General features: G+C 39.1%; 1 protein-coding gene across 4 annotated transcripts in view; it reads left to right on the top strand.

Moving 5' to 3' along the window:
* The window catches only part of GEMIN5 (gem nuclear organelle associated protein 5), a 41,298-nt gene that overhangs the window by 10,087 nt on the left and 18,055 nt on the right, over positions 1-13,156 (top strand). For all 4 annotated transcript variants that reach the window (XM_070569135.1, XM_070569136.1, XM_070569138.1 and 1 more), the window contains exons 10-16: positions 1,664-1,746; positions 3,204-3,340; positions 5,075-5,148; positions 6,080-6,261; positions 8,769-8,908; positions 10,083-10,254; positions 12,768-12,995. In XM_070569135.1, the coding sequence (XP_070425236.1) occupies positions 1,664-1,746; positions 3,204-3,340; positions 5,075-5,148; positions 6,080-6,261; positions 8,769-8,908; positions 10,083-10,254; positions 12,768-12,995 (1,016 nt within the window). The remainder of the gene's footprint in view (positions 1-1,663; positions 1,747-3,203; positions 3,341-5,074; positions 5,149-6,079; positions 6,262-8,768; positions 8,909-10,082; positions 10,255-12,767; positions 12,996-13,156) is intronic.

Here is a 13,156-nt window from a genome sequence, read left to right on the forward strand (position 1 = left end):
GGCATATGTGGCTTGTATTTATGGCTCACATTATAAATCAGTTGGACACAGCTATTTTAGCTTGATTAGATTCCAGACCTGCGCTGTGTGCTGTTGGTCGTCACTAGCCACTTGTGGCTATTTATACTTAAAGAAATTAAAATTAAATAAAATTAGGAATTCAGTTCTTCAGTCGCACGAGCCGCATTTCAAGTGTACAAGGCCATATGTGCCTTCTTGGACAGCACTGTTCGAGACCAGGGATTGGAGAGCTATGGGCCATGCGTTAGGAATGGTTTTGCCTTTATAAATAATTGAAAAATCAAAAGAGTACTTCATGACTTATGAAAATTAAGTAAAATTCAGATATTAGTGTCCATAAATAAAGTTTTATTGGCACCCAGCCACAGGCATTTGTTTATATCTTGTCTGAGGCTGCTTACATAGTACAGAGCAGAGTGGAGTAGTTGTGACAAGAAACCACATGGCTCACAAAGCCTGGAATATTTACTGTCTGGCCCTTGTTAGGATAGTTTGCCTACCCCTGTTCTAGATGGTTTGCTTCTAAGTGAGAATCGTTTATTATACTGCAGAGCTAACTTTTTATATGTGATTCTTTATGTACTTATATATAAACTACATGCAGTTAACTATTTTTCTCCATTTTTAATTCTCAAAAGAAAAAAAAGGCTACACTATTTCCAAGAGATATTTAAGAAAATAAAGCTATATATTAATTTAAATAGCTGTGTCATCACCAAATTGCTAGTTCTATTAAATTAATATATTCTGGTTATGATAAGCTGAATGTTCAAACTAACCCTAGAAGAGGTATGTAGCAGGAGGAGGGGGTTTGTGGTAGATACGTTGTTAGGCATTCAGCCAGAGCTGCTTATTCTGTTTCTTTTAGCCAAGCAAATTTTGGTTTATTGTCTAGAATGATAACGATAATTGTGTCAGATACATGGAAGTAAATAAATCAACAGCCAGTTCTGTCATAGGTTCTGGAATCCTGGCATTCTAAAACCATACAAAGAATGTAGTATAAACTAAAGGAAATAGCTACACTGCCCTTTACTGACACATCACATACCATTAATCACCAGACAATAAGAGACTTTAAAATCTATCTACTCTAACATCTTGTCTTAGTTTAAGAACGTGATGCAAATGACAGAGTAAGCCTAAAATGACTTCGAATCTTTTACTTGAATATGAGGTAGATATATTTGCACTGCGATAATATATGCTTAGCATAACTTTAGTTCTTTGCTGAACAGTGTGTATTTTCTGTATTATCTTATTTTTCTCTAGTTGTGATAGCCTTTACACTGCTGTATAACTACAGTAATGTTTGACATTTGAGTGAAGTGGGCAACTCGGTGGGAGAGATGGGGAAAATGATCCCAAACTGGCCAGATGGGTTGGCACAAGGGGATAACATTTTTTTCTGGGTAACGCATGTTTGAGACTTAATCATTTTGTTAGTAGATATCATTACATGGTATGTTATCTAAATGTTTGCTTCTTTATAATCAGGTATTTCGAGAAGGGTACTGTTAAATTGTTATTCTCTAATATCAGCAACTAAGTTTATTATAGGGACCTTTTAGAAAAAGATGGTCTGTTTTCCATTATGCCTTTTTGTTTAAATCTTTCTGTTTGTAATCCCCTTTCCCCCTAGACCTCCACAAATTTCTAGCACATATCATAAGAAGACTGTGTACACTTTAGCCTGGGGGCCACCAGTACCCCCCTTGTCACTCGGTAAGTGTCTGAGCCATTCTCTAACGCACGTGAGAGTATTCTCTTTCTTTCAGTTTAATCCTAGAATATTCACACTGGAAAGAGTCATGAATATTCCAGAGAAGTGACTGCTTATGCGGGCTGCTCTGTCCCCAGGGATCCATGAGGGCACTCGTGGTTTACTGTCTAGATTGATACCATTCACCCATAATAAGCCTCCCAAACTCTGCCTAAAGCATTAGGTGGTCTCTTTGAGCTGAATTTTTCATGGTGTGTATAGTTATCTTGTGCTGAGTCCTGATACCCAGTCTAATTGTTTTCACTAAAATTTCCTGTCGCTTGTTAATTTTATCAGAATTAGAATGTTATTTCAACTCTATTAATGGAATAACGATCATCTGTTTTCTCCTACAGTTAAAGCAAACTTAGAATTTCTCAAATGATCTCTTCTTGCCTTTAACTGTATTCTTACCCTTTCTCTCTTCTGGCCCCTCAGCCTTGTCTTTCTCTTTCTTATTCCTAAAGTGATAGGTCTTTCAGAGTATCTTTTAAAATGAGTGTGTACAGCAAAAGTCTTTAGTAAACTTTTCTTAACCATCTGTAATGAATGAACCATCTGTAAATTTCCATAGTAAGTGCATTACATAGAGAAGTGTAAGTCCTCAGAACTCAAGCAGCATTGCAATTGTAGTTCATTCATTTAAAAATGTTTATTGGTGGGCCTGCCCCATGGTGGAGTGGTTAAGTTCACGTGCTCCACTTCGGCAGCCCAGGGTTTCACTGGTCCGGATCCTGGGAGTGGACCTAGCACCACTCGTCAGGCCATGCTGAGGCGTCATCCCACATGCCACAACCAGAAGGACCCACAACTAAAATATACAACTATGTACTGGGGGGCTTTGGGGAGAAGAAGGAAAAATAAAAAATAAAATCTTTTAAAAAAAAGAAACGTTTATTGGATCCTTGATTTGTGCCATGCATCCTTGATTTGTTCTAGCAGTGGTGAAAACAAAACTTGCCTTTAGAGAAACCCCCCAGAACCACTGTTTGCTTCTTAAAAATCAACGAGGATTACTGTTATACTAAAGAAAGCAAAAGGACAGCTCCTTATAGTCAGTCATAGGAAGTCCTGCAGCTCCATAGATTTAAGTGCCCGAGGAGTCCTTATTTCTAGAAGAAAAAGTAAATTCTCAGAAACTGTGAGATGTTTTCTGAGCCCAGCTTTGGCACCCCTACTATTTTGAATGGCAGAAGACTGTTTAAAGCAAATATGTTGCATTATAAATATTAATGTAGAATTAGTATGCCTTTTTTATTTCTGCTCCCAACTGTGCACAGATGCAAAGAACACTGATTTTATTTCAATGTATTAATATCTTTTAAAACAACTCATAATATGATATGATTGTACCATAGCAACAAATAGTTAAACTGGTGAAGTGCAAAACTGATAAGCTGTCTTTGCTTATCTCATATAGGAGGAGAAGGAGACAGACCTTCCCTCACTTTGTACAGCTGTGGAGGGGAAGGGATTGTCTTACAGCATAACCCCTGGAAGCTTAGTGGAGAGGCCTTTGACATCAACAAGCTCATCAGGGACACCAATTCAATCAAAGTAAGTTCTTGTGGTCTAAAGTCTCCTCTTGATGTGTATGTCTTCTTGATTTCCCATCTCACATAATAAATGTCATTATTAGAGATATTCTTGATGCTCAGTCAGGTTTCTTAGATGTTCTTAAAAGGCTCAGTGAATTCTTGAGTTATGATATATCTTAGAAGTCTTTATCCTTGAGTAAAGCAAGGTACTAAAACAAAAAGTTTTGTCTCCATTGCCATGGTGATTTATTATAAACTTTCAGGTCTTGGATATAAAGCACCTTTTCAGACCAAGCACCTCCTCCAGTGTGAGGCCTTAGTAAAAATAACTTTCTACAATGGTGTCCAAGTACGGCTGCAAGTTACTTTGTTCAAGACAGATTATCATCTTGTTTTTAATTTTTTTTAGTGAAATAATTATAGATTTTACACAAAAGCTCCAAAAATAATACAAACATTTCCCTTATATTCTTGCCCCAGATTCCCACATTTAGTCACATTTGCTTTACCATTCTATCAGTCATTTGTCTGCCAGAACTGTCTTTTGAAGTGAAACCATAAATGTTGAGATTTCCTTACTCGTTCAAATGAGCAATTTTTAATGCTGCTCATTATTTTTGTATGGCTAGCATAAAAATAACATTTAATCATAAGTTTAATTATTTTTATTGATATATTCCTTCATTGTCTTAAATGTTATCTGAACATTACAGTCAGCAATGAATAAAAGAGACAAAATTCCTTTTCCTAATGAATTTTTAGTTTTGTGGCAGTTGAATATATGGATCAGAAGCTCATACAAAGAGTTTGGGCTGGAACTAGAAATTTGGAATCCCTTCACATAAATGGCAGCTGAAGAAGCTGTGGACATGTATGAGGTGGTCTAAAGAGACAAGTAAGAAAGAAAGAGGGCCCAGGCAGCCTTGGGGAACACCAACATACGGAGTTAGAAGAAAAATGATAATCTACAAAGAAATCGAAATATAATGATGTATACGTGAAAAAAAGATTTGTAGCTATGTGTGGTGATGAATGTTAACTTGACGTATTGTGGTGATCATTTCACAGTATCTACAAATGTCAAATCAAAAAATAAAAGAAACATGATTCTGGAAAGGAAACAGAAGGGATAAGAAGAAAACAAGGACAGTGTGTATGGTTTTTGTTCAGGAGACCATGACCCTCATGTCAAAGCCGATGGACATGTTTCATTCTTTATTGTGGGATAAAAATCATTTTAAGGAGCCAGCCCCATGGCCAAGTAGTTAAAATTCTGTGTGCTCCTCTTCAGTGGCCCAGGTTCACGGGTGGCCACTGGGTGCGGACCTACTCCACTTGTCAGCCATGCTGTGGAGGCATCCCACATACAAAAAGTAAAAGAAGATTGGCACAGATATTAACTCAGGACTAATCTTCAAGAAAAAGAAAGATTGGCAACAGATGTTAGCTTAGGATGAATCTTCCTTACCCGAAAAAACAAAATCATTTTAATAAGGTTCATTTCACAAGACTAGACACTGTAGACATTTAGTATTTACTGGTCTCTTTTTGTCCCAATTAGGAAATTATAATTAGAATACTTGTCTTAGTAACTCTTTGGCTAATTATGTAGATTATTTACAAGAATGGCTGTTGTATAATTAGAACATTTTGAAACTCTAGGGATTTTTTTCTCAAGCTGTCGTGATTGATTTGTAAGTATGTGGAAAGAAGAACAATGTTTTTAGTCAAGATTGGTTTGTTTTCTTCCTAGTACAAATTGCCTGTACACACAGAGATCAGCTGGAAAGCAGATGGCAAAATCATGGCTCTTGGCAATGAAGATGGGTATGTGTTTGTTTCTTTAAAAAAAAAAAACAGCTTTGTAATTGTATGTATATTTGATCACAAGCTGGTTCATGCCATCTGTAATATCAGTTGAGTAAGCCCAGTTGTATTTGATATTCTACTTTATCCTTGGTATCCTTGAATGATCCAGGAGCTCTCTGCATCTTTGAGAACTGCAAAATAATTTGGATATTTTCAGTCCGAGGAGGATATTTGCCTACTCTGTGTTTTGACTGTTTATGCTTGACAAAATGCTCATTTTCTACGTGGAACTGCCTAAATCTCCCTTCATCTTTTATTTATTTATTTTTGTAAGGAAGATTGGTCCTGAGCTAACATCTGTTGCCAGTCTTCCTCTTTTTGCTTGAGGAAGATTGCTCCTGAGCTAATACTTGTGCCAGTCATCCTCTATTTCATGTGGGATGCCACCACAGCATGGCTTGACAAGCACTGCTGGGTCAGTGCCCAGGATCCAAACCTGTGAACCCCAGGCCAGTGAAGCAGAGCATGTGAACTTAACTGGTACACCGCCGGGCCAGCCCCACTCCCCTTAATTTTTTTAAACTAAGCCCAGGCAGAAATGCTTTTTAGGCCTCACCATGCCCTTTCCAACGTTGAACATAGTGACATAGTCCTAATTCAGCCATTTGTTCATGAGTTCTTCTGTCAGCTTCTCCCCAGCACCGTTTATTACAAAAGCTTGATGAAGTACAACTTTCCAGGGATTGTTGGGATTTTTTTAAGCTGAATATACTTGTTTGAGGGAACAGCCTTTTGTACCTTGTTCTTTGTGAGAGAGTGACCTTTGCAGTGATAGATACGGTTCTCCTCTTCCGTTTCACCTTTCCTTGACTGAAGAAATGAGATCTCTGTTTGTATGGAACTAATTTGATCACCCATCTTTTTTGTCTTGGTGTGTTTCTTATTCCAGATCAATAGAAATATTTCAGGTTCCTAACTTGAAACTGATCTGCACCATTCAGCAGCACCACAAGCTTGTGAATACCATTAGTTGGCATCATGAGCATGGCAGCCAGCCAGAGCTGAGCTATCTGATGGCCTCTGGGTCCAACAATGCCGTTATTTATGTGCACAACCTGAAGACTGTCATAGGTAACTTTGGTTTCTCCATACTGAGGGTGAGATGTGTTCAGCTGCTTTCCATTCCAATCTTTGTACCTGTTTGCTTTCTTCTTGGTATTAAAATAAATGTTATTCTTATTTTTTTCTGCTTTCAAAAGTAATATATTCATCTTATTTAAAATATCCTTTCAAACATGACAAAAATGTTAACTTAGAACGTAAAGTTCCTCCCGTAATCCCATCCTTCATAATAACCAGTGTTAGTAGTTTACTGCATGTTTTCTCCAGATTTTTAAAGTATTTATTTACCTACGTATGTGTATATGTTAATATATAGGTTTGCACTTCCATATACTTGTGTGAGAGAATCTTCTATACCTAGCTAAAAAGAAATCCCCGTATAATATTGTTTGAAATTTTTCTTCTCTAAATTTACAAAATCTGTCTTGCCATCGTTTTATGTCAGTACATAAAGATCTGTCTTACTGCTATTAACAGATACCTATTCATTCCGTTATATGGACATACCGTATTTATCTATTCCCTCATTGATATTTAAATTATTTACAGTTTTTACAGTTTAAGTAATACTACAGTGAATACCCTTGTGTGTATATCTTCATGAACTTGAATGAGGACTTTTCTTAAATAAAATTTCTGGAAGTGGAATTGCTAGGTGACATGGACATTAAAAATGTATAGTTAGGGGCTGGCCCTGTGGCTGAGTGGTTAAGTTCATGCTCCACTGCGGTGGCCCAGGGTTTCACCTGTTTGGATCCCGGGCGTGGACATGGCACCGCTCATCTAACCATGCTGAGGTGGCATCCCACATGCCACAGCTAGAAGGACCCACAACTGAAAATATGCAGCTATGTACGAGGGGGCTTTGGGGAGAAAAAGGAAAAATAAAATCTTTAAAAAAAAAATGTATAGTTAATTATAGTTATTGCTAAGTGGCTCTCCGAAAAGACTGTGCCAGTTTATATTCCCTCCTGTAGCGTTTGAGTATTTTACAAACACACCACACACTCCATTCCCATGTTTGATTGCGTCTAATTCCCACAATCCTGTGAGGTAGGTTTTGTTATCCTCATTTTCCTGGTGATTAAATTGAGGCCCAGAGAGGTTACTAATTTCCTTAAATCCCACAGCTAGTGTATGACTGAGCCTAGCTTCAAGCCCACGCTGGCCCGCTGCAGAGCCCGCCTGTGTTCTGGCGAGTGCTCTACCCTTCCTAGCAGGTTGATCTTTTCCAGGTGTGTGACTTCTTCCTTAAAGAGTGTCAGACTTCTCTGAACCCCCTTCAGCACCCAGAAGAACCACAGTAAGTGGTCAGAAGAGCCCTTTTTTCCATATGAAGGAAGCGGGATTGCTCTTCTCTAATAGGAAGGAAGTATAGTCCGACACTCAGCTGTTTCCAGGGTGCTGCAGGGTCAGCGCCGTCGGCCACAGTGGGAATCGCTGACCTTTTCAGTTTCTCTAGACCTGATTTCCACCGGTTTGCCGAGAATCCTTATTTGTAACAACAAAAAAATTGATTCTAACAATGGCTCTCCCAAGTTAAAAGCAATGCAGAAGAAGTATTAAAATGTACACAGATTTTTCTAAGAACAGAGTAGGCAGTGCGTGACTCATGAGCATAGTTAGAAAGCTTGTCCCGGTCCTTATTATTACTGGGATTCCAGATTAAACGTCCACGTTGGCAAAGGGCATTGGCTTAGTTCCGACGCGCAGCACAGATCATCGTCGATGACGTTACCATCCTGGTTGGTTTCACTCAAGTTCATTTTATTTTTACCTTCTTATTCTTAAATAATTCAGATTTAAAAGAAAGTTGCAAGAATAATACAAAGAACTCCCATATACTTTTTCATAGATTCAGCGTTTTAACATTTTGTCACATTTGCTTTGTTTTGTGTTTGTATACATTTTTTTTTTCTAAACTGTATTGCATGCATCATGCCCCCATATCCCTTAATATTTGCGTATTTTGTAAGAATAATGATGTTCCCTTACATAACTACATTTCCACTATCAAATTCAGTTAACAACATACAATTATTTCATCTGCCATCCATATTCTAGTTGTGTCGGTTGATCCAATAATGTCCTTTATATGTGGAACGGTTTCTCAGCCTTTTTTTAAATCTTACATGATGTTTTTGAAGCATACTGGCCAGTTGTTTCGTAGATGTCCCCTCAATTGGGGTTGGTCTGGTGTTTTCTCGCAATTAGATTCAGACGACACATTTTTAGCCAGAGTTCCATGTAAGTGATGATATGTCTTCCTTAGTATCACATCCGGAAGGTGTAATTTTCATTTGGATAGCTTTTAGAAAGAAAAACTGACAGCTCACACTTCCTGCAGTAAGCCCCTGTTCCAGGCCCTGCGGATGTGCCACACTCTTAACCACTGAGCAGCATTGCCTGCTGAAAATCACCTAGATGGCAAAGTCTTGACTCTTGCCCCAGTAACACTCACTTCTCTGTCCTTTTTTTGTTATTGGTAGAAATGACGTCTTCCCCTTGTCTTGTAGAGAGCAATCCTGAATCTCCAGTGACCATTACAGAACCCTACCGGACCCTCTCTGGGCACACAGCCAGGATTACCAGTCTGGTGTGGAGCCCACATCACGATGGAAGGCTGGTATCCGCTTCCTACGATGGAACAGCTCAGGTACTGTTGGGTCCTTGATTCTGTGAGTTCTTCACTGTGTCCTCTAACTTAAACTCTTTCCTCTTTTCCCCCAGTCGTGTGTGTTTCCCTTCCCTCATCATGGTCTTCTACAGAAAGGGATTTTCTGAGCTCTAGAGGACATTTTAGTTTCATTCCATGTATCTGGGCCCTTGGCAGGCTAAGATTGGGGGTTTTTTCTATATATTTTAAAATATATTTTTAAGATTTTATGTTGACTTATTGTCAGTATGATGGACTAAACTGACGTGACAAGTACTCGCACCTGTTCAAACACAGAAATGGTGGCTATAAATCATGAACAGAATTTTTAATAATAAATTGGTAAGTGAGAAATTTTCAAGCTCTAAAAAGTAAAGATGAGATGCCAAGCTATAGCTATGAGATAGGAGTTTCAGACATCAGAACCAGAATAGAAGTTAGGAAATGGGGCTCTAACATCTGTGATGGATGTCTCTGTCTTGAGCTGTAATGGAGCTGTCTGCACAAAGCTGAGAGCTATGAAGGGCTGCCTCCTGTGAAGTGGAGGCTGGAGTAATTCAGGAAACAGCAAGGAAATTGATTATTTGCCCAGAGACTTGGGAACAAAAGAATCACCTGTGAGAATTAGAACCCTAACCATACACCACACATGCAGGTGTGGGCTGTGAATTAGAATTCTCTTCATGATACCAGAATCCCCAGCCCAAAAAATAACATACGACACTGGTTCAGGACAGTGAAATCCATAGGGCACCTTTAGAAGCTCTCTCAAAATTATCCCCATGGGAATGTCTCTACATCCCAGAGAACATAAGCCTCCCCCACAGCAAATAGCACTCTCTGAAATTGAACTCCTAAGAGAAAATTACAAATCACAAGAGAAATAAGAGTACACAGATGAAAAAAAATTTTTTTTAACTTATACCCCCAAAACAATAGAATACAGTCATACATTCTGAGAAATGCATCATTAGGTGATTCTGTCATTGTGTGAACATCATAGAGTATACTTAGACAAATACGGATGATACAACCTACTATACACCTAGGCTAGATGGTACTAATCTTAGGGGACCACCAGCATATATGTGATCTGTTTACCAAAATGTCGTTATGTGGTGCATGAACTGTAACTAGAAATTTGTCTATTCTGTCATGTGATTTTTGGTTTTAGGTATGGGATGCTCTCCAAGAAGAGCCTGTGTGCAATTTCCGAGGACATCGGGGTCGACTATTTTGTGTGGCATGGTCACCACTGGATCCAGACTGCATCTACTCGGGGGCAGATGACTTCTGTGTGTATAAATGGCTCACTTCCATGCAAGAACATTCCCGGCCTCCTCAAGGTCAGTTAGAACCTAGAGCCCTTACTTGCCTAATTCCCTTTCTCCCTTCCATAGTAATTGAGTTGATCAGGGTTAAGCAAGAAAGATATTCATGCAGGGTGGCACCGACAGTATGATGGGGGTTTAGAGCCTAAACGAGGAAGGCAGCCATGAGGGGCCTGAGGACAATACCCAAATAGTAAACAAGTATACCTAGCACCCAGATCTTGGTTTCTAAATATCATTCTCTGTTAAAGGGGACCAACGAGGGCTTCTTAGAGAAATGGCTAATTCCAGGTTGGGACAGGAAAAATACAAAATTAGCATGACACATCATCTTTTTTTTTTTTTAAAGATTTTATTTTTCCCTTTTTCTCCCCAAAGCCCCCCGGTACATAGTTGTGGGTCCTTCTAGTTGTGGCTTGTGGGATGCTGCCGCAGCACGGCTTGACGAGCAGTACCATGTCCGTGCCCAGGATCCAAACTGGTGAAACCCTAGGCCACCAAAGCAGAGCACATGAGCTTAATCACTTGGCCATGGGGCTGGCCCCGTGACACATCATCTTATGCCACAAACAAGGAAAGTCATCAAAGAACTGAGATAGATCAAAAGGACAGAGAAGCCAGCTTGTACTGGCTCCCCCTAACCAATCCGGGACAATCTGAACTAGAAAATAATTAACAGGAGAATTCTGTTTCTAGCTATGAAAAATTAATTGGTGCCAGACTTGCCCACCTGGCATGAACAGCTAGAAAACTAGACAATATATTAAACAACTAGAAACGTTCCCAAAGAAATTAAATGATAGATCCACAGAAAGGCTTATAAAAGAATGCTCATAGCAGCTTTATCTGTATCACCACAAACTGGGAACAACCCAGATGTCCATCAGCTGGTAAATAAACTGTGCTCCATCCCTACCGTGGAGTTCTGCTCAATACAAGGAAAGTAAGTACTGATAAACACAGGATGATCTCAAAAAACATGCTGAGCAAAAAAATCTGGGCACATAGTTCTAATATACAGTATATAATCGGGAATTCTAAACAAGCAAAACTAAAACTACAGTGAGAAGAGGTGGCCTGGGGCTCAGGAGGGGTTGCATCTTACTACAAAGAGGAGGGATGAGAGAATGCTTTGAGATAATGGAAATACTTTATATTTTATTTGTGACTGATAAATGACTATACATCTGTCAAAACTCATCAAAGTATTAAAAAGTGGATATATTTTATTTGCATTAAATTATACCTCAAAAAAAAACAAAGGATAAAAACTTTAAAAAAGTAAATAAGTAACCGTAATAGATTAAAACATAAAACAGGAATCCATGAGTCCATACTAATAAGAATAAATGAATGTCTAAATAAATGGGGAGAAGCAAAAGCTCTTCTTTGCAGTAGAATGCCAACTAATAAATGTAGAATGAACAATGGAATTAGACAATTACCAGTCATCGTAGCAATCTTTAGTCAAGAAGCGTAAGTGGAGCCCACCCTGATGGTCTAGTGGTTAAAGTTCCAAGCTGTCTGCGTCAGTGCCCCAGGTTCGCTTCCCAGTTGAGGGACCCCACCAGCCATCTGTCAGTTGCCATGCTGTGGTGGGAGCTCACATAGAAGAACTTAGAACTACGACATACAACCATGCACTGAGGCTTTGAGGAGAAGAAAAAGAGAAAAAGAGAAAGATTGCCCACAGATGTTAGCTTAGGGCAAATCCTTCCCCACACACACAAAAAATTCTATTAAAGCAAAAGAAACATCAATGGATATTAAACTAGTGGATGCATATACTTAGTAGATACAAAGAGAAAACAGTTTTTCAGAGAGAAACCTGCAAGGCACTCCTTAATCACGTGATCAAAGTAAACAACTAAATCATGAAACGAATAGAAATTATGTGCTACATCATAGGTTGCACCAAGATGAACACAGCATTGCTTCTGTGTATTCCAACCAAAAAATGCACAACCTAAATCTAATCATGAAGAACATCAGGCAAACCCAAATTGAGGGGAAATCAACAAAATAACTGTCTATAATCTTAAAAAGTTTCAAGTCATGGAAATCAAAGGAAAACTGAGCCTGTTCCAGGCTGAAGGAAACTGTAGAGACCTAATAAGCAAGTGTAACATGTAATCTTGGATTGATTCCTTTTGCTGTTCAAGACATTGTTGGTACACTTGGCGGAACTTGAATGAGTGTGCGGAGTAAACAGTAGTAACATATTGATGTCAATGTCCTGATGTAATGGTTGTGCTGCAGTAATGTAGGAGAATGTCCTTGTTTGTAGGATACACACTAAATTATGCAGGGGTAATTGGGCATCCTATTTATGATTTAATGAAATCCCAAAAGGGTTTGGTTTGGTTTGGTTAACATTTTGGTAACGTAACTCTAAAAATCCATTGGGAAGGAAAGGAAAGGAAAGAATGCTATCAGAAAGAGTGATGAGGTTTCGGAGATTATCTCCTAAAGTGCTTTTAACCAAGACTATATATAGTTTATGCTTTTCTTAATTGCAATTCCTGTAGGTAAAAAAAGTATTGAATTAGAGAAAAAAAGGCTCTCTCAACCTAAGCCAAAGCCCAAAAAGAAGAAAAAACTCACCTCGAGAGTGCCCGTAAAGCAGGAATTGTGTGACGGGAACGAAGAGGAGAGCACGAGGGAGAGCTCGGGGCCCGTTGAGAATGGCGTGTCTGACCAGGAGGCTGAGGAGGAAGCCCCGGAGCCGGAGCTGCCCTGTGAGGTCGCCTCAGCGGGTATGTGGTCGAAAGCCGTGATTCACCTACTCTCTAGGACTTCATAGTCGTGACCAGGAAACTAAGCCAGGTCCTTATTCATTGCCACACTGCTCTGCCCCGACCTGTTTTCCCAGCTCTTTAGCTTAGGTTGTATCTTTGATGCCCTTAGAAACTGCGTT

This window comes from Equus przewalskii, chromosome 13 (genome assembly GCF_037783145.1).
Source record: "Equus przewalskii isolate Varuska chromosome 13, EquPr2, whole genome shotgun sequence".
NCBI lineage: Eukaryota > Metazoa > Chordata > Mammalia > Perissodactyla > Equidae > Equus > Equus przewalskii.